The 27900-nt window shown below is 45.2% G+C and overlaps 1 protein-coding gene across 3 annotated transcripts in view; it reads right to left on the bottom strand.

The window, feature by feature from the left end:
- The window catches only part of WASHC1 (WASH complex subunit 1), a 451748-nt gene that overhangs the window by 89738 nt on the left and 334110 nt on the right, over nt 1-27900 (bottom strand). For all 3 annotated transcript variants that reach the window (XM_069228148.1, XM_069228149.1, XM_069228151.1), the window contains one exon: nt 20388-20592. In XM_069228148.1, the coding sequence (XP_069084249.1) occupies nt 20388-20592 (205 nt within the window). The remainder of the gene's footprint in view (nt 1-20387; nt 20593-27900) is intronic.

The raw sequence follows: 27900 nt of genomic DNA, 5'->3' as shown, positions 1-27900 counted from the left end.
CTTCTCACAAGGGCATGCAGACTTCTCACTCATCCATTCGCAGTACTCAATGCTGGGTATACATCTCCCACTGTGGTACTACCCAAACCCAAAGTAATTTGGCGCCAGGCAGCCAGTATCCTGTGACTGGGCCCTATCTTGGTTGTGACGGTAAGCCCTTACAGTGATATTTATACTGGGACGTTGACAATTACTTTTGAGCATAGTTTTTTGTAGGAACTGTGGTAAAAATCTATATGTTTTCATTCTTAGTGGTGGCATGCCTGTAGCTGCCACAGAGGTGCCCGAGGGGGTCGCTGCATGGCACTCAAGTTTTGAGATCGTTTTTTTGGACACCACATCTGCAAGCTGTGTAGCCGTCACATTGTCCTGGGTCAACGACGCAGTGGATGAGGGAATACTTTACACTGCACTCATGGTGGCTATTTGTTTTTTAGTTACAGATTGACTTCGTGATTATTCATAGAAGTTACATACTTGGGCAATATTGCAAATTCTTCCAACTAAGGTATGAAGTGTATTTCATAACATTATGTTCTTGATTGTCAGTATCATATAATTATACTAACTGCCCTATTTATTTAACTTGTAGGGCACCAGTCGGTCAGACGGCGTTGTCAGAATCAGACCTGCGATTTGATTCCTTTTGGGCCGAAACACCAACAGGGTTACACTTTCCACTTAACTCACTATGTTGATATATTCATTTTAATGGTGAGGAGTACGGTTTATGTTTCCTCACGTTATTCTGATGTATATGTAAATATGTTCCCTGCACTTAACACGTTTTGCACCTTGTGCTGTCTTCACAAGAATGTGACTTATGCTGTTTTGACATTGTTGAAATAATACATCCGTTTGCATTACACATTGGGCCTTGTGAATCATTCTATGACACACTGCTACACTGATAGGAGATCAGGTGTCACGGGGCAGTATAATATTCGAGAAATTTGACCCAGGGGATCACTGTGTTTGTTCTATAAGCTGACCCAGGTTCCAGTCTCCGTGTATGGGTTGTTCCTCGTGTTTGATAAACAGCAAGAATAAACAGGCTATTTACCTGTATATAGTTGTTCTCCAGTATTGATATCTTCACATTTTTTAATCATCTCCTTCATGGAGGCAGGTGTCTCACAGTATCATATTATGTAAGCAGTACAAAGCTAAGAAGAGCTTTCACAGCTTAGTGACCACTTTGTTAGCCTATCTACATTAATAAAATGAACCAAACTTCAGTCAATCAGGGCACAGTAGATCCAACATCACTTCCCTTGGGGTCTCCTTACCTCAGATATCTAAGCACGTTGGTGAATAGAGTCCTGATTGAGGTGCACCCACTTCAGGGAGGAGGGCGAGTCGCACGTAACCCTATGAAAGATTTCAATACAGGAGAACCACTGTACACATGTATTTTTTTTCTGTAGTACTGGATCTTTCAAACGGAACAGCAAGAAGTAAATACAACTTGTATACATTGCTATCTATTGCAAAGGTGTAAGTCTTTGTATACACAATACACAAAAACATCAGAGGATGGAGGGTAGCAGACAACATTTATTTATTAAGCTCACCTTAAAGGAGGAGATGGTGAAGAACCGCCTGTCCCACTATGGTGTCGTTTCAAATCATTGAATCAACATTGTAGTGACAGGTAAACATATGGGTGTTCTGCCATGTACAAACTCAGCAGATCTGTAACAGAGGTACACCCACAATTAAAGCAGTGGAAGTTGTCATGGTTCTTAGTGAATGGGCCCTCCCAGCTCTTTGCACAAGATGACCTACCTTGAGGTGGCAGAAAACTATAGTAACTAACACTGTGTGCCAGTTTGTTTGGAGATGGCTTGGCCTTTTCACAGAGGACGGTATGCAATCTGAAGCTGGTCAGATTTGCTGAAGTTCTGAGTTATGTCAATTTAGAATCTGTGATGATGACATATGTCAAGTTTATGGAGCGCTCTTTCCACTGTATCTGTAGGACCTTTTAAAAACAAGTCTTAAGCACCCCGGAACTTTAGGATGAAATTCTGAAGACACCACAGAAATAAAGTGTCATTAGGATGACTTGGATCATCTCTCTATTCCAAGTACGGTTCTTTGATGGTAAAGGCATGAATCTCACACGCCTAAAATGCTTTGCTGAAGTGAAAGCAGTAATTAAGCTGTTTCCCAGGACAAATATTTTATGAATGGGTTCAACATAATGTTTTATCAGTTGTGACAAAATGGTGCTAAACTGCCATAGAACTGGAGTTTTTCTGATGGGAGGAGAACACTAAAAACACACTGAATTCCTCGAGAGATCTGAGTGACCATAAGGAGGATTTGTTTTCTGATCTTATGAATGACGAGATTGAGGCCAAGTGACCTTTAATTAAAAGTGTAATAGTCCTGAATGTGCCAAAAAGTAAATTTGGATGAATCTGTCACAGTGGTGACGAAATAGGCGGGATTCTCTGAGCAGGGCACCAAAGACAAAATGTTTCCATTTGGTTATGTATGGCTATGTTTGTTGAATCCACTCTGGAAGGTAACTCTCTGCAGTCTTCTCGGATGTTTAATAGATGGCATTCACCGTGTTCAGGAGACATGTTGACACATTGAGCTATTTCGGGTTCAGATGTAGTACTTAACCTCTGTGCATAGTTAAGAGATTGGTCATTGGTTTCAGTGGATGCGTGCTGATTCTGAAAGGAGGAGTAGTTCTGTGCCCCAGTAGTGTCTGGGCCATGTAGGAGCTATCAGAATGAGACAGCATGATTCTCTTTAAATTTTGCTAATGACTCTACATATATAGGCGCCACTCCTGAGTGCTGACATCAGTACTTTGTTTTCCAATGCCAGCTAGAGCCGACCCAATAAGAGCTACGCCAGAGTAACTTTTTTGACTTTTTGTCTAATATTTTTCACTGTTTCTACACATGGTGTGTCAAGGATCTCATCGAGGAAGACCGTGTCAACAGGTGATGTCCATGACTGAGCTGCACCTTGTCTGTCTTTGGTGCCTAGAGAGTGACCACGACCCAAAGTCCGATTTTCCAGCCACCCATCCTAGGCTTTGAGGGAGTGGTCCCTGAAGCTGATGGTGGCCCGATGCTCGTCTCCGCTCAAGTCTAGGTCTCAGTCAAGTCCTCTATCGTCCTCATCCCACTCCAAGTCCTAAGGACAATCGGATAAGTCGAGGCACAAGAAGAAGAGCAAGAAGTTGAAGCGTTCTTTGACTTCACCTCGTATGTTGGTCGATGTGACGAGGGAGCATTGGTGCTCTAGTCCTCGTTCCGAGGAACATGCCATTGGGCCTACTCCGCACATCCCCAAGTTCCCAGTAGTCAGAGAGACCCCTGCCCAACTTTAAGAATTTTATGAGGCCATGCACCTCATTTTTGGCAGCCTGACTCGGCTGAAGTGCCTTTTGGCCCTGCGGAGTCAGACGGGACTCCTTCGGGTTCCACACAGGATGCTTCGGCCTCAGCGCCGAGAGGCACCCATGGATCAGATGCCGGTCCCGAGCCGGTGTCAGTCATACTACCCCTACGCCGGTCCCGACACCCTGCAGCGCCACCGCTATTCTCATTGCCGACTCTGACATGGAACCAGATGGGCGTCGTAAGATGCTGGCAGAAGCCTTGCCTCCTATGTCGGTTCTGGCCCACTTTCGTATGAGGTAGGTGAAGGTGAGGAATGGGAGGGGTCTCTGGACCATTTAGAACACCAGCTTCTAGACCCTATGGACTGGTGTACGGACTTGGGTCAGGCCAGCGGACTGGATATTTGTCCAGATACTGGCATACTTTCTCCTTCCACCGTGGCTACAGAGGAGGGGGCTCCCTACTCAATGGTGGTGAGAAGAGCACCTGAGGACTTAGACCTTGAGTTGCCTTTGGTGGCAGTCAGGACTAACCTCCTCTGAATCCATGCTCCTATCTAATGAGGCCTTACGAATGTCCTACTAGGTACCTGGCCCAGACCCAGCACAGAGGCTTCTGTGAACAAGACAATTGCCCACTGTCATTGCCCCGCTCCAGGGGTCCCAAGCTTTCCAGCACCCCACCCCTGAGAGCCTGGTCATCCAAGCCTCCACTTCCCAGGGCGTGTTCCCTTTCGAACCTCCTGATAGGGAATCCAAAAGGTTGGATACACTTGGGAAGAAGGTTTTTTCTTCCTCCATCCTAGCATTGCAGTCTGTGAACACTACATGCCTTTTGGGCTATTATTCCCACATGCTGTGGTATACAGTTCAGCAGGTGCTACCACAGGTCCCGGAGGGGGCCTGAGCTGTACTCTCTCAGGCAGTTGTCGATTGGAGTGACACAGCAAAGTTCACCATCTGTTGTGGACTGGACACGACTGACTCACTGGACAGAGCACTTTCGTCGACAGCGATCATGAAGTACTATGGCTAATTGAGGACGTCTGGCTATTTGGTGGATATCTAGGCTACTTTAATGGACATGCCCTTTGATGGCAGGCAGGACAGGACCAGCCCTCTGCAAGCAAGAGAGCAAGCAAGAATCATTGGAGCCCCCAGCAGGACCCTCTGGCAGCAGGCACAGAGTGTCACAGGGAGGCATCAACAGCACAGCAAAGAGGGATGCCCATGACGCAGCAGTTGCTGAGAGAACGTTCTTGCAGCTTGAGAATGCTAGAGGTGGAGGTCTCTTGGAGCTAGGAGGTCTCCAGATTGAACAGCTACAAGCCTTGGCAATGACAAACAGAAAAGTGCAAAGGGGTTCCAGCCAAGCAGCTCCAGCGAGGGACCACAGACTTCCCCGTTGTAAGGACCATAGGTCAGACCTCTGGAGAGCCACAGAGCCACCATCTGAGTTTTAGAGCCTTGAAGAGTCCGTGGGACAGCCGGGTCCACAAACCGGTCGTTGTCGATGAGGTGCCTGCAGATGCAGAGGAGTGACTCCTTCACTCCAAGGAAGATTCCTTCTTCCTTTCTTAAGTGCAGGCAGAGTCCCAGTGACTCTGGTGGATGCACAGCCACAAGGATGCAGAAGTATTTTTGCAGAACTTGGAAACAAAGTTGCAGTGGGAGCCCTCCTACTAGGGTCTCTTTTCTGTCAAAAGTGGTTAGACCCTTTCATGTAGGCCAATCCATCACCTTGCCTATATTTTACGTACCCCCAAATCCTTCTGAGGAAGAGGAGAGTCTTCACCATCTGGATCCAAAAAGAGTGTTGCCGTTTTACCTTATTAGTACTAAAGAGTTCTGGGTGGATGATCAACTCATTGTCGGTTATGTGTGTGCGAAGAAAGATTGGGCATTTCAGAAGTGGACTACCTCCAGATGGGTCATACTCTGCATTAAGATCTGCTATGAACTAGCTAAAAAGCAACCCCTGAGTGCTTGCATGGTCATTCTACTCAAGCTACAACTGCGACCACTGCGTTGGCACGCGGAGTTCCAGTCCTTGATATCTGTCAGACAGCAACATGGGCATCTCTGCATGCGTTTACTAAAACCTACTACCTGGATAGTCAGGTCCGAAGGGAGGAGTACTTTTCCTGTTCGGACCTGCAGGACTATCTAGTGTGATCTTTGGTCACAGTCCCACGTCCAGGGATGGTATTGCTTGGGTATCAATTCAAAGGTAAGGAATCGGCAACTAGAAGTCTATAATCAGAATAACAAGTTACTTATCGTCAGTAAAGCCTCCTTTACTAGAGACTTGTTATAATTGCAGATTCCTTACTGACCCACCAATTCTCCCCATTTAGAGAACTGGTTTCTAGGGCCAGGGACTCCCCTTTCAGGACCTTAGCTCTGACGTACCAGTGGTCGGTGTCCTTCATGGCTCTGCGCTTCTAGCGTGGAAAGTCGTGAAAAGAAACTGACGTTAGCACGCCGAGGTGGCGCATCTATAGGACCCGTGATGTCATATTCGGTGTGGACGACGGACGCGGAGCCAATCGATGTCACCTAAAGATGTGCAGGGGTACTTCTCAGAAAATTCTCTGGATCAAGCTGATGCCTACGGGAAATTCAAAGGTAAGGAATCTGCAACTAGAATATGTCTATACCAGATAAGGCATTACCGAAGGTAAGTAACTTGTTCATCAAGGTATTGAATAATGTCCACAACTGTTGCCTGTATTTTCATAATCTTCAAATCCTTTGCCCAAATGTATTAATTGACTAGGAAAGATCTTAACAGATTTCCGTGAAGTTTCTTGAAATCAGATAGGAAGCATTATGAAGGTTTAACAGGCATAGGAAGATCGAATCCTTGTGACGCTCTCTCAAGCAGTGTGTGAAATCCACCTGTCATCTGGTGGTGTAATAGCCATCAGTGGAGTTGGCGGAACAGAAAGTGGGCCAATAAATTCATACCATTGAGAACCTACATCTTGTGGGAAGTCATCAAGAATTTGGCCTTCCTCCTGTTCATCATCTCAATACATATTCTTATGTGTAGGAGGAACAATGGGTTTTGAAAGTATAGGTTCATTAGTTGGTGCTGGGAATCTAGAAATACCTGCTGTTAGAATGGTCCTTGGTGTATGAGGAGTTGGCAGACAAGCATGAGCCTGTATCTCTGACAATGTTGCTTGCTCTGGGAATCATTTGTCATAATGTGCAAGCATTAAGTGCATATTATTGATCAAGGTTCTGTGAACCTACATAATAGAAATACCTCTGGAAATAGAATACTGTTCCTTGAAAGATACTATTTCCCTTGTCTTCTGTATGTCTGGCTGAGTTGCTGGTTAATCAGTGAAGGAATAGTCCCATTTCATGTACGGGTCATTATCATATTCTTCCTGAAATGTGATTTTCTGCTGTGTGGGACTGTAAGCAGTCCTAAAGGAAAGCGTCATCTGTGCATTCAGAATCCACAAGGTGCCTTGTGGGAAAAGGTGATACTTTGCTTGATGATGTGTGCTCTAGCACAATGACACATACTACCTTGTCCAAACACAAAATGATTTTAGACTGCCTGATCACCTAGTTCATCCTCAATGGTATTTTTGAGGTTGTAGATGTATTGTATGCGGTCGCCAGTGTCTCCATACATGGGGCTGTCATCAACACCTGCCTCATCAACAATGCAGTTGTCGTCGTTGCTGACTATGTGGTAGGCTTTTTGACTGTCACTGATCCGTCAGCACTGACTTGCCATGTCTACGGTATTGTCATTAACAGAGAAGCTTAAGTCTTTACCCTAAAAAATGGAGCGGATAGTTCTGATTGTGCTCTCAGAAGGGCTGAGGTCTCCCTTTTCTTAGGTCATTGTGAGACATCAAATGTAGAGGTTTGAGCCCTAGGAGATGATATCTTAGGCCTCTTGTATCTCTTCCTCTTCATACCTCCAAAATGTTCATCATGAGAGGAATATTTAGGGGTGTGATCCTCTTCTGAAAGGCCCCCTCTCATGGGCTCTCTTAAATATTTTGTACTTTCCTGTTCTACTTCTCCAGATGGTATGTCCTTGGCATTGATCTTCTGTAGCATAAAAGCAGAGTACCATCTCTGTCTTTGGTGTCATCTCAGAAAATGTGCAACAAACTGTGCATTTGTTAGGCTTAAGAGCGAGATGCGCACAATAAATGAACTCCTTGAGGAGGCCCTCTGAATGTAGCCTTAGATTCCCAAATGAACCACAAGGTCTGAAAAGACCTTTTTAGAAGTATCTGCCATGATTCTTGCCAGGAAAGTTCAACTAGAGGTGAGGCTGGTTTGTATTGCAGATAAACAGTGGTCAACCGATTGGCAAACCGATCTCTTCAGGAAGAAAAACTGAGCAGAGCTCAATGAGACTTCAGTCACAATACATGCGGTTAGAAATCTGAGGTGACCCTCAAGTGGAGTAGTGTTGGACCTACTGTATCCTGATTGAGTTAAGTTTGGTTAATTTTTAATGATGCAGATTGGCTAACTAGATGGTCACTTTAAGCTATGGAGGTTCAACTTAGCTTTGTACTTCTCCCGTAATATGATACAGTGGGACTCCCGCCTCAACCAGTGGAACGATTCAAGCATGTGAATCAATGAAACAGACAATACTGGAGAACTGACAGTAATATCAAAATATAGATTTTTTTCTTACATTATGTCTTGGTCTTCCTTTGTAGTTTAGCATTAATGAAGGTGCACACATTACTTGCCTACAATGACATCAACCAAATAGATGAAACAAGACTTCCTAGCCGAATGCAGAGTTCTTTCATGATGAGGCATCTAGTGTGAAAAGCACGACTAATAGCCTTTGCTCACTCAAGCATTGAATTATGTCAGTGCACTTCATGGGAAGTGTTTCACTGATACTAGTAGGAGATCGATCCAAACAGAAAATATCTTGCTTACAGGTATTTTCTGCTCAAACCAGCCTTCTGTCAGTATCTAACAAAACGTTTTATGCATAATGTGCACTTCAGGAAAAAATCGTGACGCACGATACCAGCAACTCATATTTTTTCATTAAAGTGTAATATTGAGAAATTTTAAAATAATTTTGCGTCACAAGATAAAAATACTGAATTTAGCACACTCCTAGATATTACCCTCCAATGAATTAGGCCAATCCTATTGAAGGCTGATTTACATTATAAGTAGGAAATGGATGCTGCTGGCCAATAGATAAAACTATGCCCATGTATGTGGCCTTTTGTTGGAATCCTGAGTTAGTTAGAGGCTATTTGTCATTAACGTGTGTGAGTAATGCCATTTGTCACGGCCACATTACTGGTGCATTTTTAACTGGATAGACAGGATAACCCCTTATGCAATTGACTCTTTCCAGGTAGGAATAGTAAGCAGTCAAGAAAGGACCTTAGAGACTCATATTCAGTTATAAACAAGTGATAATACTCCGCAACTTGAGTGTCTGATCAGAGGATGACTGATAGCATACAACTAAGGACCTACTTTAGGTACATACTTCTACAAAAGACCTGGAATAAAGACGGGAGCAGCTAAAAATAGATTATCCCGAAAGCTCATCACCAAAACTCCACCCACTATACAGCCTTGAGGTCTCCTGACAATGTCCTCAGTAACCATGTGTCTGGACTCCGGTGCTCTGCTAGGGAGACAATCCACTTAATGGACTCCAAGGATCAGTTAAGAGCCTAACTATTTATTTTAGCTAGTGCTGGGTACAGAAGATATTAGCGGGCAGATCCAACTGTATAACTAAAGGTGCCTTTTCTGCATGAGCCTGCAGCTTTCGGTCTACAGGTCACAGTAGATTTTCTGGTGGAGGGAAACCCATGAAGACCAAGTGCATTCGTAGAAATCAATTTGGCATCAGTAGCTGCTGACCTTCTCATCTACTCAATGAAAATTTAGACCAAAACTTTAAACAGCAGCATGTTCAGAATAGCAAAAGTTGAAACAATACTTCTAGTAGTTGACCTCCTACAACCAAAGGGACCAAACCATACAGTGGGGCAATGAAGACTGAATGACTCCGGGTGTCTCTGGGATGAAGAAAGCTATATGCAGACACCCAGTGGGTAGTGATGTTTCGGGACCTATGGAGGCTCATGCATCTTGATGTTGAAGGCATTGGAGTAAGCTTTCGACTGACCTGATTTCTTTATTCCTTCTGGACAGGTGGACTAGGGCAACAATACTGTTTGTGGGTAGACACAATCACTCGAGATGTCTTCACAGTGGTCCTGCAAGTATGCTGCTCCTTGAGCTGTTTTTGTGTCTGGCACATGTAGTGCTGGTTCTCAACAAACAAACAGGCCTCCCTATTATAGGCAAGGCAAATTGATAGTGTTTAAATATGGAGGTACAGATTGCATTGCTGGTGCATTTTCTTCCTTTCCTACAAGCCTTTAAATCTTCTTAGTGTCAATCAATGAGATGGGCCCGCATCTCATAACCCCGAAGAGTCTTAAAACCCCCAGAATACACAGTTTTGAAAATGTCAATAGCATCCCCTATCACCTGCACTAAAAGGTACTTTTTCCAATTATCACTAACATTTTTATGATTTTGACCCTGAAAATGGCATCCTTTCAAAAGCAGAGCCCTGAAAACGATGACCTAAATGGCAGAAAAAGAAAGGACATCAATATGGCAACCCCCTATCAAATTAGGTGTCAATGCCAGAAAGTGATAAGAGGAGACAAGTAAAAGCAGTGAATAAGAGAAGAGTATAGATTTCAGAAGTGCCACAAAACGTGGTGGAGGACGGCAACAATACAATAGAGGAAAAGGCAATGCCATGACCATATAGCTACTATGGCCAGTATGCAAACTTTTCTGTTGGGGGTGTAGGAAAAGAATGTCAATGCAATATGCAAACTTTCCTGTTGGGGAGAGGGGGTGTAGGAAAAGGATGTCAATGCAATGTATAAATATACATGTACAAATATATCCAAGGATACAGTAACTGCAACAGCCACAGATGTCCTGGGAGGAGGGTGCATGTTAATCTACAGCACTACATGCCACAAACAGATGCTTAAAGAAGAAGTAACAATCCATTCGAATGCATGTGTGGTTGTAGAAACACATGCTCTTCATAGACTGTAAAGCAGCCCGTTCATGAAAGTGGTGGCTGGCGTGTAGGATTTGCAGCTGACTGAAAAAGTGTTCGTAGCACAGTCCGACCTCCATTAGCTTGCTGGCGTGCTAGCACATCCACACAACAGTATTTGGTGAATGTATGTGGTGTTCGACCATGTAGCTGCCTTACAGATGTCTTGCAGATGTAAGCTATAGGAATGTTTCCAAGGAAGATCATGGTAGCACCTTTCTTCCTAGTGGAATGTGCCCTCTGGGTGACAGGTAATGGTGTTTTAGCTTTAGCATAGCAAGTCTGAATATATTTAACTATCCATCTGGCTATGCTAGATTTGGATACTGGACTGTCTTTGTGAGGTGGTGCAAAGGCTACAAAGAGCTGCTTAGCTTTCCTAAACTCTTTGGTCCTATCTATGTGCTCTTTTAACATTTAAGTTGTGGAGAGCTCTTTCTGCAACAGAGTCTGGTTGCAGAAACAAGACCAATAGCTCAATGGATTGATATATATGAAACCACTTTAGGAAGGAACTTAGGGTTTGTGCGAAGGACTGCCTTGTCTCTATGAATGTGGAAGAAAGGTTCTTCCAAGGTTAGTGCCTGGAGATCACTGACACGCCTGAGTGATGTGATGACAGCTAAGAAAGGTATCTTCCAAGAAAGGTACTGAAGAGGACATGAATGAAGTGGCTCAAAAGGAAAGCCTTTGAGTCTGGTAAGCATAATGAGGTTCAAGGATGGTGCAGGGAGTACCCTGGGTGGAATGACTATTTTAAGGCCCCCATGAGAGCCCTAATGACTGGGCTTTGGAACAACAAATTAGTTGTCTGTTCTGTAGATATGCAGCTATACCTGTGAGATGTAGGCAAATGCAAGTACACGCTAGATTTGCTTCCTGTAAATGCAGCAATTAAACAATCTCTTGAACAGTAACTTTCATGGGGTCAATATGTTTGAGTTGACAGTAGCAAACAAAATGTTTCCATTTTGCAGCATAACATGTCCTAGTTGTGGCTTATGAGCTTCCCTAAGAATGTGCATACATTCCACGGACAATCCTAGGTAACCAAACTCTATGACCTTAGGAGCCATATCACAAGGTTAAGTGACTTGGGGTCTGGATTTCTGATTTGTCCTTGGTTTTAAGTGAGAAGGTCAGGCCTGTTGGGGAGCTTATAGAGGGGGACTACTGAGATGTCTAGGAGTGTTATGAACCATGGCTGATGCACCCAAGTGGGAGCTACAAGGATCATGGTGAGAGATGATTCTCCGAACCAGAAATGGAATGAGAGGGAGAGGTGTAAAAGCGTAAACAAATATCCCTGACCAGTTTAGCCATAGAGTGCTGCCCTTGGATAGAGGGTGTGGATATCTGGAGGTGAAGCTTGGGCATTTTGCGTTGGCTGTTGTGGCGAAACAATCTATCTAAGGAGTTCCCCAGCTGGCAAAGTATGGTTGAAGGACTTGTGGGTGGAGTTCCCACTCGTGAACTTGTTGTTGTATCCTGCTGAGCAAGACTGCAAAGACATTGTCCATCCCTGGGAGATACTCTGCCACCAGGTGAATATGGTGGAGGAGAGTCCTCCTCCATAGTGTCTGAGACAATTGTGACAGTTAGGAGAATGAAGTCCTCCCCTGTTTCTGCAAATAGTACATGGCTCTTATGTTGTCCGTGCAGACTAATACAACCTTGTTTGAAACCAGAGAAGTGCAGCCAAGCGTGCCTCCTTCGGAGGACACTAGTATTAATGCTGCATGCAGCTGTGTCTGCGGCGTCAAGGGCACAACAAATTGAGTTGTTCGAAATTGTCTGCCCCTCAGCAACTATTTGTTGCCCTCTTTTCTGGTGCTCACCTGGTAGGAACTGGAGCAGCTCCTCCATTTCCTCCCAGTGAGCCTGATTGTATCTGGCCAACAATGCTTGAGAGTTGGGGATACGGCAATGATTGGCTGCTTGTGCAACAACCCTTTAGCCCACAGCATCAATTTTCTTTCTCTCCTTCTCAGGAGGAAGAGAGTCCCAGTGGCCTGACTGTTAGCACGTGTCCGTCCTGTGGTGGCAACAATTGTGTCTGATGGTGAGGGGCATGCAGGCTAGAGGTCTGGATCGTTAAGAGGGGATGGGGTCAGGATCATAAGTATCCCAGGGATCTTAGTCATGTTGTGGCCCACCCAAATCTTCCCCAGCAAAAAGGGGAACCCTGAGGAGTGTAATCTCCCAGTGTAGGTGAGGTGAGAGAATGAGAAGGGGAGGGAGGTGAAGGAGGTGGAGAAGGTCTGCAAGGTGGGCTGGTGGTCTTGTCCTTGGTCTATTTCTTTTGAGGTGGAGGAGTGTTCAAAGCTTCCTGAAAGGAAAGCTTCCTCTTCAAAAGTACAGGAGATGAAGCATTAATGCATCCTGTACCCTCCTAAATTTTGAGGCAGCGCTGACGAGTGTCCATGGTCTCCAATAAAGGCTCTACAGGAGAAGAGGTAGCAGAGGACTGGCTAGAGTCTCTGTGGTCTGAAGATTTCAGCTCCGTGTGTTTTGGCACCAAAGGTTTTGGTTGATGCAGTTTTGTCGGCAGTGGAGGCTGTAGGTGCTCGGCTTGGAGTCGAAGCTCCGATCAATACGGAGAGGATCTTGCGGTCTAATGCGAAGGAAGTTGAAGCCGAAGATGATGGCTTAGTCTTGGCTGATATTTTCGATGCCCAGCCGGAAAGCAGGACAGCCAAAGTAGTTTTTCAGTTCCGACTATGGCCTAGTGGCAGCGGCCAACTGGCAACCTTGAGAAGGGATGTCTTAAGAGTCTTGGGGTGGGCAGGATGGGCCACGGTACTCATAGGTTGCCTCAAGGTGATCTTGTTGCTCTCGGTGTCCAACTGCATGTTGGAGTTGAAATAGTCCTGGATGGAAAGGGTATCCTCTTCCTTCACAGGTTCCTCCTGTGTGTGTTCCTCCCCATAGATGTCCAGGGTGTCCTCCAGAGTCTTGTGCGCCATTTCCAATCAATGTGCTCTTTGGTCCTGGAGCATAATCTTCGATCGGAATAACCTGCAGGCGTCACAGGTAGCCTCTTGATGATCTCAGGAGAGGCAGAGGTTACACACCAGATGTTGGTCAGTGTGGGGAAGTTTAGCATGGCACCGAGTGCATTTTATCAGGTTCGCATATCAGGCTCTGCCACGTGGTAAGGCAGGTTCGAATTGGGCGACGGCGCACTAAAGGGCATGCAGTCGGAGCCCAGACCGGCGTTTTGAAGAGAGTGCTAAGGTGGAAAAGCGTGAGAGGAAACAATACCGTTGAAGGAGGGTAAGATAGAGGAAAGGTTTTGAACCACAGCAAGCCGAAAGATGGAGCGAAGACACACACATCCGATCCTGATGGCGGAGAGAAACAATGGTGTTGACGCCCATAGGCAATATCACTGAGAGGAGGAATCACTTGATTCCGTGACTCAGGACACTTCTTCGAAGACAAACAACTTGCACTACTCCGGACCCAACACTAGATGGTAGGAGTATGCAGAGCATGTGTATCTACAGTCACACATGCCATCAAACATTGGGTTACTGGTTGAGGGCGGTGCAACTCTACTCAGCACAACCACAATCCTGCCACGGTGAAGCACAGGCAAACCCCAAATTAATCTGTGTTCAACTCCCTGATAGATTGTCACAGAGCAGTAAGGCTTAACTTAGAAGAAATGTGTAAAGTATTTATGCAGCACTTCAAACAGTAATAAAGTGAAAACACAACAAAAGAAAAATCACACATCAACTAAGAAAAAGAGAGCAGAATTTAGGAAATAAATCAAGACCGAAATGACAAAAAGCAAATCAGTAGAACCAGAAATAAGCAATTTTAAAGATTTAAGTGAAAATAGCGCCAAAAAGCCAGAGCACAACTTGTAGTTATACTGTCGCGAGACCGGGAGAAAGTCACAAGTTCAGGCTGACCGCGATGGAGCACCGGTCGGATACAGTGACCAGGTTAGTCCTGCTGTTACCTTCTCAGTCCAGTGCAAAGTGTCCAGTTCGTGGTAGAGGGGACCAGAGGAGTAAGGAAGCATCGTGTTGGTAGTCTTTGTAATGCAAAGAGCAGACTGAGTGTTGTGGACGGTTGTTGCTATAGCACAAAGATCCTGTTGTCGCCGCAACTGGTCAGGCTGGAGCTTCACAGTGGCACTTCCCACCAGCTGTCGCTGCTATAGGGAGAAAAGTCAGGTTGACATCATTTTGCTCTGGTGGGCAGTGCGACCTAGAAGGTTTTGGCACCCACTGGCCCATTCGTGAAGACCTCAAAAACTTCAACTCCACTTCGAAGTCAGGGGCTTACTCCAGCTGGATCTGAGTGATGGTCCAGGTGGTATGGAATCTGTGATGTCCCTGTGGCTCTGAACAGGAGGCCAGCAGACTAGCCTTTGGAGTCACACTGGGAGTCCTGAGTTCAGATGCTGGTTCAATCCCTCTGACTCAGGCAGGAGGGCAGCATTCCACTAAGGCAGTAGTCCAGCACAATGCCAGTTCTTTCAGCAGCCCTTCTTCCTGGCAGTGTCTCCACAGGTACAGACGTGTAGTGAAGAGTTGGTGTCTGAGATATTTAAACCTGGTGCCTCCTTTGAAGTTGAAGCTTCGAGGGGTTTCCATTTTAAGTGTACATGTTTCCTGCCTTCCCTGCCCTGGCTCCAGACTAATTACAGGAGGTATGCCACCCTTTGACTGGGGGCAGGACACAGCCTATTCAAGTGTAAGTAGGGATGTTCTAAGCTACGTCCTCCCATCTTATCAGTGATGGCCAATCCAGGGATATCTAAGCCCTCTATCATGTGTGCCTGTCTAAAAGGAATACACAGAGCCCAACCGCCAACTACTCCCAATCGTATCACCCAGTGACAGGCTACAGGCACTAAATGGTGAAGGCAGGAAAACGCCAACTTCCCAAAAGTGTTATTTTCAAAATTGTAATTTAAAAGTCAACTTCACAATGAGAGAGGATTTTGCATTACAATTCCAAAGACACCAAATGTGAATCGGTTACGTCTTCCCACATGGAAGTTACAGCTTATTAAATGTAATAAGGTAATTCCAACTTTATCCTATGGGAGAGGAGGGTCTTCCAGTAGTGAAAAACACATTTAAGAGTTTTCCACTACCAGGACATGTAAATCTAAAAAGAACATGTCCAAGTCATGGTTGTGTGGAATTTAACAAAATATATACTTGTCCATGGGCCAGGTTACTGTATAAACCTACTTGTCCTGTAAAAAAAAATGCACTTGTCCCTTTGGTGCCACATAGTGTAGCAATACACTATGGCAGCAATCTCATTATATAGGAGCCTTAATAGCTTCTCTGAGTATGCCAGGGCTCCTTCTATAGTACGGTTTGATTTGTAGTAACTTCTGCATTCTGCCATCTTTCCACAGATGTACATACTGGGGCTGGAGCTAGCATTATGCGATAATTCCTGGGTTGGAAAATGCTTTGTAGTCTGTGCAAACCTATGTTTTAGGGATTTTCACCAACTCTTTCCTAATATTTTCCCATACTGAGAAAGGTTGGAAACGTCCTCCTCACAAGCGCAGAAATAAAAATTATTTTAAAAAAAAGTGGCTGGAGGAAGAGTGAACGCTCAACAGATTTTCTCATGAGCGAAATCTACACATGTATATTTGCTTGTGCTAAAATCCAATTCACACATATTTTCTAGGAGTACGAATTCCTGGCCTACTTCTGTAAATTATTGTGAATTTATAAAGGCTATAAATGTGCACTAATGCAAGGGCATATACCATGGGTTTACTTTGTGTCTTTATGTAAGAATTGGGGCCCTAAATAGGTCGAGGTAATTTCTCTCTATATATATCTATCTATTCATAGACTGGCTTCACTGGGAGTGAGAGCGTTCTGCTCTTTCACAAGGAGTATATCTGCACACAAAGTAGTTTTGTTCAGTGCCAGAGACTACTGTGGCAATGTGTGTTTTTTTAGACCAAACAAACATTATTGCTTTTTGCCAATGCTTGTTATAGTGGTGAGGGCCTAGCAGCTCCCACAACAACAAAGTTTTACAAAAACAATGTCAAAACAAGACCTGCCTTGACAAAAATCAAAAGGCTGACTACCAATGTCAGGCTTTACCAGAGATTGTTTATTTTCATGGTTCACATAATTTTGTCTAAACTGGTTGCTCTGATTTTCCATTAAGAATATTTTTGGGGATTACTAACATGCATCAACACATTTTAGTAGATGATCCTTCAAAGAAATGCTGCCTAAAATGTTTCAGTTGTATAGCAAAACGTTTTTTTCACGTTGCATATTTTTTTGAACATTTAATTGGAAAACAAAGACTCATCAATCTTGCTTTCACTCTTCTGCAAATATGTGCATCTAATCAGAGAGAAATCTGGAAGCATTATACTTAGTCGAATATTGTTAAACTTTGCAAACATGTGTACGCATTTTTATACTGGGACCATTGTCAGCAGTGCAGTCCAAGCTTACAACATTTCCTTAGAGCACTAACCCGAATAATAAAGGCTTTGCATTAATGAACCATAAATACAGGTATGAAGGTATGAACAGCATTAACATATGGACACAAATAATACCTTAACTGCAGACAATGCTCTTCCTTGATGATAATGTGGTACTGTATCCTGGCATCCAAAGGGTTTGCACTGCAGGGGGTTGTGCCTACTTGTCCCAAGGACAAATGAAACATGACAACTTGTTTTCCTTAACCCAAAACAATATGTCCTGGGAGTTGGGCTATAGGAATTTCACACCCCTGCCAACTTTTTTAATACATTGCACCCTGCCCTATGAGTTGTCCAGGGCCTACCGTAGGAGTAACTTACATGTATTAAAAAGGAAGGTTTGGGCCTGAAAGAGGTTTATTTTGCCAGGTTGAAATGGCATATAAAACTGCAAACACAGGCTGCAATGGCAGGCTTGAGACATGTTTAAAGGCCTACTTAAATGGGTGGCACAATCAGTGCTCCAGGCCCAGTAGTAGTCTTTAATTTGCAGGCCCTGGGCACAGGTAGTGCCACTTTACTAGGGACTTACAAGTAAATATGCCAGTTGGGCATTTCCACCATGTTTTAAGGAGAGAGCATAAGCACTTTAGCACTGGTCAGCAGTGGTAAAGTGTGCAGAATCCTAAAAGCCAACACAGACGGGTTCAGGAAACAGGAGGGTGAAAGCAAAATGTTTGGGGATCACCCTGCAGAAAGAGCCGAGTCCAACAGGTACTGGGGCCTATGGGTGATGGTAAGCAATTCAGTGGGACCTACATTGCCGTGTCCTTAATATTCATAGATGCTGTTCTGGATTGTTACTGCCTTCTTCCTCCTACAACATTTCAGGCTACATTAAGGCACCTTAACTACCAATAAATTATTTCATACATTAGCTTCAGTCAGTTCTACTTTTATAATTTATTAGCACTGTTAGAAATGGGGTCTCTAGTTGGCAATCAGTTTACACCCTGTCCAAGTAGGGACCCTCACTCTAGTCAGGGTAAGGGAAATACATAGCTCAGATAACTCCTGCTCACCACCCCTTTGGTAGCTCGGCAAAGCAGTCAGGGTTATCTCAGAGGCAATGTGTAAAGGATTTGTACAGACCCACACAGTAACACAGTAAAAACACGAAAGAACACCACACCAGTTTAGGAAAATAGCCAATATTTATACAAATCAAACAAGACCAAAGTGACAAAAATCCAACATACACAAGAAAAGATATGAATTTTTAATGTAAAAAGAGTCTAAATCCATAGAAATTAATGGATGTGTTGTTTTAGCACAAATTACATGGTATGCGTCAAAAATAAAGCCGCACTGGCAAGCGTGTGTTGGAAAAACAAGCAATGCATCGATTCTTTACCCGCAAGTGAGTTGTGCGTCGCTTTCGGGACAAGCAGCCTCAGGTCTGTGCGGTGATGTGGAAGATTTTGATGCCCAGGGTCGATGTGTAGAAAATTCCAATGCGCTGTGCGAAGGGTCCACATTGAAACAGGCGCATCGTCGATTTTACCAGCCGCTGGACTGGCACTGCATCGAATTTTCTGATGTGCACACAGTGGTGCGTGGAATTTCCCTCACAGGTTACCAGCTTCCACTTCTAAGGGCCCAGGGAATGGATTTGGCACCATTTAGCAAGTCAGGACTCTCAGCAGAAGGGCCCAGGCGCTGGCAGATGAAGTCTTTGTTGTCCCAGAGACTTCAGGACAGGGGGCAAGCTCAGTCCCAACCCTTGGAGAAACTTCACAAGCAGGATTTCAGAAAGCAAAGTCCAGTCCTTTCACTCTTCAGGCAGAAGCAGCAGCAGGCCAGCACAGTAAAGCAACAGGCAGAGTGGCAGGGCCTCCTCAAGAGTCAAGCTCTTCTCCTTGGCAGAGTTTCCTCTTGATCCAGAAACTAATCTAAAGTTGTGGGGTCAGCAGTCCAATACTTATACTCATTTCTGCCTTTGAAGTAGGCGGTCTTCAAAGGAAAGTCTCTGTAGTGCAGAAGACCCTGCCTCTTTCTTTCCCTGCCCCAGACACACACCAGGGGGTTGGAGACTGTATACTGAGAGGACAGGTACAGCCCTTTCAAAAGCAGGTGTCAGCTCCTCCCTCCCACTGCAGCCCAGGAAGACTCATCAGGATATGCAGGACACAACTCAGGTCCCTTTGTGTCACTGTCTAGAGTGAATTCACAAACAGCCCAACTGTCAATCTGACCCAGACGTTTATTCTGGAAGCCCAGCACAGGCACAGAATGGTTAAGCAAGAAAATGTCCACTTTCTAAAAGTGGCATTTTCAAACAGACAATCTAATAACCAACTTCACCAAAAGATGTATTTTTAAATTGTTACAGGCACTGGGCACCTCTGATGCACTTTTCTAGGGACTTACCAGTAAATCAGATATGCCAATCATGGATAAACCAATCACCAATACAATTTAGACAGAGAGCATATGCACTTTAGCCCTAGTTAGCAGTGGTAAAGTGCCCAGAGTCCTAAATCCAACAAAAACAGGTCATAAAACATTAGGAGGAAGGAGGCAAAAAGTTTGGGGGTGACCCTGCAAAAAGGGCCAGGCCCAAAAGCCCCTTCAGAACAATTGTACAAAGACCTATAAAGTGATTCAATAAACTGCGAAAAAAAATATCATTTACAGAGTCCTTGATTAAAAATATTAGCATACTGAGTACATGCAGTGTTCATTTTCAACTGACTAGAACTTTCATTTTGAATGCAGTCTTATAATCAAGCTTCTCCAATGCAAACATGGTCTTTTCGCTCTTATGCAATCAAAATATATTTAGGTTACATTTGCACCCTCACTGATCATTTAGTAAAGAATTATGTAAAAGAGGTGCTGGATTATAAGAAATTATCATGGCAGAAAAATACAGGACCTCAATTTTAAAGGATATATTAAAGAGACGACCAGCTACAGCATTCCTTTAAAAAACACTCAATCTACATGAGAACCTAGGGCCATATGTACGAAAGCTTTTTCCCACAGACACAGAATGGGCAAAATCCTTTGGTACATCTGGCCCTTACTGCCTAAAATGAACATTCAACACTAGTGTGTAATTTCTGTGTTATTGGGAATTTACATAACTTAGTACTGGGTTGGTGCAACTCTGCTACAGGAAATAAATATTCATTTTTAACATCCAAAAAGAAGCCTTTTATTGAGGTACTGCCATCACTAACATTCACCCATAAAGTGTTATATTTCGTACCTTAAAATAGAACCAGGCAGTTAGACAAATCACTACTTCTTCAGCCTGCAAAGCATGGTTTCCCTAGCAAAAGTGAGAATGACGAAAGTACCAAGCACTGCTCATAATCCTTAAACTGGTACACAGTTATCTCTTAGCTGAGCTTCCCACTCGCAAGTAGTACCTGATCTGAAACTCTCCACAGATTCAGTGTTGAAGGTAGGCAGCTCGGGAATAGCAGCAATAGGCGCAGAGGGAGCAAAACCAGGGCCCAGGTCAGCACTGTACATGAGATCATCTGCAATGCCAGGCAGGTCCGGGAGGTAGGAAGGGACATCAATTTCTGGGACCTGCCCAAGATCGGGCACATAGAAGTAATTCTCTGCTGTCTGAGTAGATGAGAGAAGTAGAAAAGAAAGAAAAGCATTAGTACAGGCACCTGTCATTATGGAGTTCTAAGATAAACAAGCACCAAGAAAAAATGATAAAATCATTATAACCCACGTCTATAAAAAATATTTGTCAGAGAGCTGTACCACAAAACATTGGAAAGCTAGATCTGCAAGGCTCCTATAAGAGGGTTCCATTTTAATATTCCAGCATGAAATCTTGTAAACGCTTCATTCTGAACATAGTATTAAGCTGTGTGTGCATTATTCATTTTACAGAAAAAAAAAAACACTAGCTGGGTACAGATTTATTACTGAGTGTTAATGCTGTTTGTTGCTGGATTTCTGGGCCACAACATCGCAACCAATCATGGACTGCTCTACCTCGTTTCCATTTGAGACCAGTGTTAAAAGGGTCACTTGGTTCCCAGATGAAGGAGTAGGTTACAAAGGCTTCAAAACACCAGAGGTGAAAGACCCCAACTTCAGAATGACCTTGGGCCTCCTGCACTGGATTTCACATGGCACATACCTCTCAAAATTCGGCCAATTAGAAATTAAACTTGGTAATTAGATTTTTCCTTGATTGGTTCATGATGCCACCTTCTCAGAGACATACAACTACACTGATTAGGTTAATCTGATTTAAATGATTCCCTTGTTAGCATATTACCCTCACTTCAGTTCAAACCAAGCTCACACAGGGTTACTGGGTTGCCCATTTCCTTCTAAATTTTGAAGCAGGGTAGACCTCAAAGAAAGGTCTTTGAAGTGCACAGACGTCCTCCCTTCCTGCCCTGGCTCCAGACTCACTACAGGGAAGTATGCAGCCCTTTGTATGTTTGTATGAAGCAGGACACTGCCCATTCAGCGCCTCCCTCTCATCCTGTCCAGGACAGCCCATCAGGTTGTGGATAGCCTATCAGTCACATCTAAGCTCCCTTTGTGTGTGGCTGTCTAGAAGGAAAGCACAAGCCCAGCTGTCACCCCACCCCAGACGTGTATTGGCGACAGGAGGTAGGCACCAAATGGTTACGGTAAGAAAATGCCAAATTTCTAAAAAGTGGCATTTTCAGAACTGCATTTAAAATCCAACTTCACTATATATTTTATTTTAAATTGTGAGTCCAGAGACACCAAACTTGACAGTCTTATCTCCTTCAGATTGTGAATTACACTTATAAAATATATAATAATCTAAGCTCAATGCTATCCTATTGGAAGAGACAGGCCGTGCAGTAGTGAAAAATGAATTTGGGAGTTTACACTACCAGGGCATGTAAAACTTGAAAGCAAATGCCCTGCCTTTTTTAAATATCTCACCCTGCCCTGTTGGTCATATAGGGTCTACCTTAGGAGTGACTTATATGTACACAATGGGATGGTCACACCTGGCAAGAGGTTTATCTTGCCAGGTGGAAGTGACAGTGTAAGCTACATAGACAGGCTCTGGATTGCAGGGCCTGCAATGCAAGACCTGGGACATGGTTAAGTGGCTACTTAAGTGGGGGACATAATCAGTGCGGTATCCACCCGTGTAACATTTAATTTACGGGCCATGGTAACCTGTAGTGCACTTTACTAGGGACAAATAAGTAAATTAAATATGTCATTTGGGTATAAGGCAAAGTTACCATGTTTTAGGGGAGAGTGCACAAGCACTTTAGCACTGGTTAGCAGTGGTAAAGTGCACAGAGTCCTAAAACCAGCAAAAACAAAGTGAAAACCTATATAAGGAAGAAAGGAAAGCTATACAGACATAGCCACCAGCTGATAAAGGTGGAAATATAGTTGTATTAAATAGCCATGAATATGTGACTGAAGCCAATGGACAACTGTAAGGAAATGCCTCCTTGGCATGGTTACCCCCTGACTTTTTGCCTTTGCTGATGCTGAGTTTTGATTTGAAAGTGTGCTGATGTCTGCTAACCAGGCCCCAGCACCAGTGTTCTTTCCCTAACCTGTACTTTTGTTTTCACAATTGTCACACCCTGGCATCCAGGTAAGTCCCTTGTAACTGGTACCCCTGGTACCAAGGGCCCTGATGCCAGGGAAGGTCTTTAAGGGATGCAGCATATCTTATGCCACCCTGGGGACCCCTCACTCAGCACAGACACACTGCTTGCCAGCTTGTGTGTGCTGGTGAGGACAAAACGAGTAAGTCGACATGGCACTCCCTTCAGGGTGCCATGCCAACCTCACACTGCCTATGCAGTATAGATAAGTCACCCCTCTAGCAGACCTTACAGCCCTAAGGCAGGGTGCACTATACCATAGGTGAGGGCACCAGTGCATGAGCACTGTGCCCCTACAGTGTCTAAGCAAAACCTTAGACATTGTAAGTGCAGCGTAGCCATAAGAGTATATGGTCTGGGAGTCTGTCAAACACGAACTCCACAGCACCATAATGGCTGCACTGAAAACTGGGAAGTTTGGTATCAAACTTCTCAGCACAATAAATGCACACTGATGCCAGTGTACATTTTATTGTAACATACACCCCAGAGGGCACCTTAGAGGTGCCCCCTGAAACCTTAACCAACTACCCGTGTAGGCTGGCTGGTTTTAGCAGCCTGCCACACTAGAGACATGTTGCTGGCCACATTGGGAGAGTGCCTTTGTCACTCTGTGGCTAGTAACAAAGCCTGTACTGGGTGGAGGTGCTTCACACCTCCCCCTGCAGGGACTGTAACACCTGGCGGTGAGCCTCAAAGGCTCACCCCCTTTGTTACAGCACCACAGGGCACTCCAGCTAGTGGAGTTGCCCGCCCCCTCCGGCTACGGCCCCACTTTTGGCGGCAAGGCCGGAGGAGATAATGAGAAAAACAAGGAGGAGTCACTGGCCAGTCAGGACAGCTCCTAAGGCAACCTGAGCTGAGGTGACTGACTTTTAGAAATCCTCCATCTTGCAGATGGAGGATTCCCCCAATAGGGATAGGAATGTGACCCCCTCCCCTTGGGAGGAGGCACAAAGAGGGTGTAGCCACACTCAGGGCTAGTAGCCATTGGCTACTGCCCTCCCCGACCTAAACGCACCCCTAGATTCTGTATTTAGGGGCTCCCCTGAACCTAGGAACTCAGATTCCTGCAACCTAAGAAGAAGAGGACTGCAAAGCTGAAAAACCCTGCAGAGAAGATGGAGACACCAACTGCTTTGGCCCCAGCTCTGCCGGCCTGTCTCCCCACTTCTAAAGACACTGCTCCAACGACGCTTTCCCCAGGGACCAGCGACCTCTGAATCCTCAGAGGACTGCCCTGCTCTAGAAGGACAAAGAAACTCCCGAGGACAGTGGCCCTGTTCACCCAAGACTGCAACTTTGTTTCAAAGGAGCAACTTTAAAACAACCGCGTTTCCCGCCGGAAGCGTGAGACTTGCTACTCTGCACCCGACGCCCCCGGCTCGACTTGTGGAGAAACAACACTTCAGGGAGGACTCCCTGGCGACTGCGAGACCGTGAGTAGCCAGAGTTGCCCCCCCTGAGCCCCCACAGCGACGCCTGCAGAGGGAATCCCGAGGCTCCCCCTGACCGCGACTGCCTGCTTCCCAGATCCCGACGCCTGGTAAAGACTCTGCACCTGCAGCCCCCAGGACCTGAAAGATCGGAACTCCAGTGCAGGAGTGACCCCCAGGAGGCCCTCTCCCTTGTCCAGGTGGTGGCTACCCCGGGGAGCCCCCCCTTGCCTGCCTGCATCGCTGAAGAGACCCCTTGGTCTCCCATTGATTTCTATTGGAAACCCGACGCGTGTTTGCACACTGCACCCAGCCGCCCCCGTGCTGCTGAGGGTGTACTTTCTGTGCTGACTTGTGTCCCCCCCGGTGCCCTACAAAACCCCCCTGGTCTGCCCTCCGAAGACGCGGGTACTTACCTGCTGGCAGACTGGAACCGGGGCACCCCCTTCTCCATTGAAGCCTATGCGTTTTGGGCACCTCTTTGACCTCTGCACCTGACCGGCCCTGAGCTGCTGGTGTGGTAACTTTGGGGTTGCTCTGAACCCCCAACGGTGGGCTACCCTGGACCCAAACTTGAACCCCGTAGGTGGTTTACTTACCTGCAAAAACTAACTAACTCTTACTCCCCCCAGGAACTGTTGAAAATTGCACTGTCTAGTTTTAAAATAGCTATATGTGAATTACTTGAAAACTGTGTATGCTATTCTGATTATTCAAAGTTCCTAAAGTACCTACCTGCAATACCTTTCATTTAAAGTATTACATGTAAATCTTGAACCTGTGGTTCTTAAAATAAACTGAGAAAAGATATTTTTCTATACAAAAACCTATTGGCCTGGAATTGTCTTTGAGTGTGTGTTCCTCATTTATTGCCTGTGTGCGTACAACAAATGCTTAACACTACTCCTTTGATAAGCCTACTGCTCGACCACACTACCACAAAATAGAGCATTAGTATTATCTCTTTTTGCCACTATCTTACCTCTAAGGGGAACCCTTGGACTCTGTGCATACTATTCCTTACTTTGAAATAGTGCATACAGAGCCAACTTCCTACATTGGTGGATCAGCCGTGGGGTACAAGACTTTGCATTTGCTGAACTACTCAGCCAATACCTGATCACACGACTAAATTCCAAAAATTGTCATTAGAAACTGATTTTTGCAATTTGTGCTATTTTTCTAAATTTTGAAAAGTCCTGCTAGGGCCTTGTGTTAGTCCCTGTTAGCATTTCTTTTCGAGTTTAAAAGTTTTGTGAAAGTTAGAATTAAGTTCTAGAAATAGTTTTAGATTCTTAAAAAGTATTCCAATTTTTAGAAACAGAATGTCTGGTGCAGAAGAGAATGTGATGGAACTCGACCTCACACCTTACCTCCATCTTAAGATGAGGGAGCTAAGGTCTCTCTGCAAAATAAAGAAAATCCCAGTTGGCTTAAGACCCTCCAAACAACAGCTCCAGGAGCTTTTGGCAGAGTTTGAAAAAGCCAACCCCTCTGAGGATGACACCCCAGAGGATGATGTTAGTGACTTGGAGGAGAATTCCCCCCTTCCAGTCCTAATTAGGGAGATCAGGGACCCTCAATCCCTGACTCCAACCATAATAGTCAGAGATGCTGCTTCCCTCACAGGAGGGTCCAGCACCTCTGTTATCACTGAGGAAAGCCTCAGTGAAGATGACCTCCTGTTAGCCAGGATGGCCAAAAGATTGGCTTTAGAGAGACAGCTCCTAGCCATAGAAAGGGAAAGACAAGAAATGGGTTTTGGTCCCATCCATGGTGGCAGCAACATAAATAGGGTCAGAGATTCTCCTGACATGTTGAAAATCCCTAACGGGATTGTAACTAAATATGAAGATGGTGATGACATCACCAAATGGTTCACAGCTTTTGAGAGGGTTTGTGTAACCAGAAAAGAAAACAGATCTCACTGGGGTGCTCTCCTTTGGGAAATGTTCACTGGAAAGTGTAGGGATAGACTCCTCACACTCTCTGGAAAAGATGCAGAATCTTATGACCTCATGAAGGGTACCCTGATTGAGGGCTTTGGATTCTCCACTGAGGAGTATAGAATTAGATTCAGGGGGGCTCAAAAAACCTCGAGCCAGACCTGGGTTGATTTTGTGGACTACTCAGTGAAAACACTGGATGGTTGGATTCAAGGCAGTGGTGTTAATAATTATGATGGGCTGTACAATTTATTTGTGAAAGAACACCTATTGAGTAATTGTTCAAATGATAAACTGCATCAGCATCTGGTAGACCTAGGACCAATTTCTCCCCAAGAATTGGGAAAGAAGGCGGACCATTGGGTCATGACTAGGGTGACCAAGACTTCCACAGGGGGTGACCAAAAGAAAGGGGTCACAAAGCCTCCCCAGGGGAAGAGTGTTGAGACATCCAAAAACAAAAATAGTAAAGAGTCTTCTACAGGCCCCCAAAAACCTTCACAGGAGGGTGGGCCCAGAGCCTCTTCACAAAACAATTTTGGGTACAAGGGTAAAAACTTTGATCCCAAAAAGGCCTGGTGTCGTAGCTGTAATCAGCCTGGACACCAAACTGGAGACAAGGCCTGTCCCAAGAAAAGTACCACTTCTAACTCCACTCCAGCTAACACTGGAATGGCTAGTCTCCAAGTGGGATTAACAGTGTGCCCAGAGCAAATCAGGTGTCACACTGAAGCTACATTAGTCTCTGAGGGTGGGGTGGATTTAGCCACACTGGCTGCCTGGCCTCCGAACATGCAAAAATACAGGCAGCAGCTCTTAATTAATGGGACAAGTGTAGAAGGCCTGAGGGATACAGGTGCCAGTGTCACCATGGTGACAGAGAAACTGGTTTCCCCTTGTCAATACCTGGCTGGACAAACTTATCCAGTCACCAACGCTGACAATCAGACTAAAGTGCATCCCATGGCTATGGTAACTTTAGAGTGGGGAGGGGTCAATGGCCTGAAACAGGTGGTGGTCTCCTCAAATATCCCAGTAGACTGTTTGCTTGGAAATGACCTGGAGTCCTCAGCATGGGCTGAGGTAGAATTGAAAACCCATGCAGCCATGCTGGGTATCCCTGAACTGGTGTGTGTCAAGACAAGGGCACAGTGCAAGGCTCAGGGTGAAAAAGTAGAGTTGGAGCCTGGAAAAAGGGCCCAGCCTACCAAGAGAAAAGGAAAGACAACTGGGAAACCAGCTGCAACACAACAACAAAAAGAGAACCTCTCTTCCCAGGAAGAAGTTCTGCCCTCTGAGGGAACTGAGCCTATGGAGTTAGAACCTTATCAGGTTGAGCTCTTAGGCCCAGGGGGAACCTCAAGGGAGCAGTTGTGTAAGGGGCAGGAAACCTGTCCCTATCTTGAAGGCCTTAGGCAGCAAGCTGCTGAAGAGTCCAATGGCAAGAAAACTGGAACACATAGGGTCTATTGGGAAGATGGACTCCTTTACACTGAGGCAAGAGATCCCAAACCTGGTGCCACTAGGCGAGTGGTAGTGCCTCAGGAGTTTAGGGAGTTCATACTGACCTTAGCCCATGATATTTCTCTTGCTGGGCATTTGGGACAAACCAAAACGTGGGAGAGACTAGTCAACCACTTCTATTGGCCCAACATGTCCCAGAAGGTCAAGGAGTTTTGTGTCTCTTGTACCACCTGTCAAGCTAGTGGTAAGACAGGTGGACACCCAAAGGCCCCCCTCATTCCACTTCCAGTGGTGGGGGTCCCCTTTGAAAGAGTGGGTGTGGACATAGTGGGTCCACTTGAACCTCCCACAGCCTCAGGGAACATGTACATACTAGTAGTAGTGGATCATGCTACTAGATACCCTGAAGCTATTCCCCTTAGGTCGACTACTGCCCCTGCAGTAGCC

This window comes from Pleurodeles waltl, chromosome 4_1, assembly GCF_031143425.1.
Source record: "Pleurodeles waltl isolate 20211129_DDA chromosome 4_1, aPleWal1.hap1.20221129, whole genome shotgun sequence".
NCBI lineage: Eukaryota > Metazoa > Chordata > Amphibia > Caudata > Salamandridae > Pleurodeles > Pleurodeles waltl.
The sequence above is the reverse complement of the archived record's forward strand: the minus strand, read 5'-3'. Positions and strand labels throughout refer to the sequence as shown.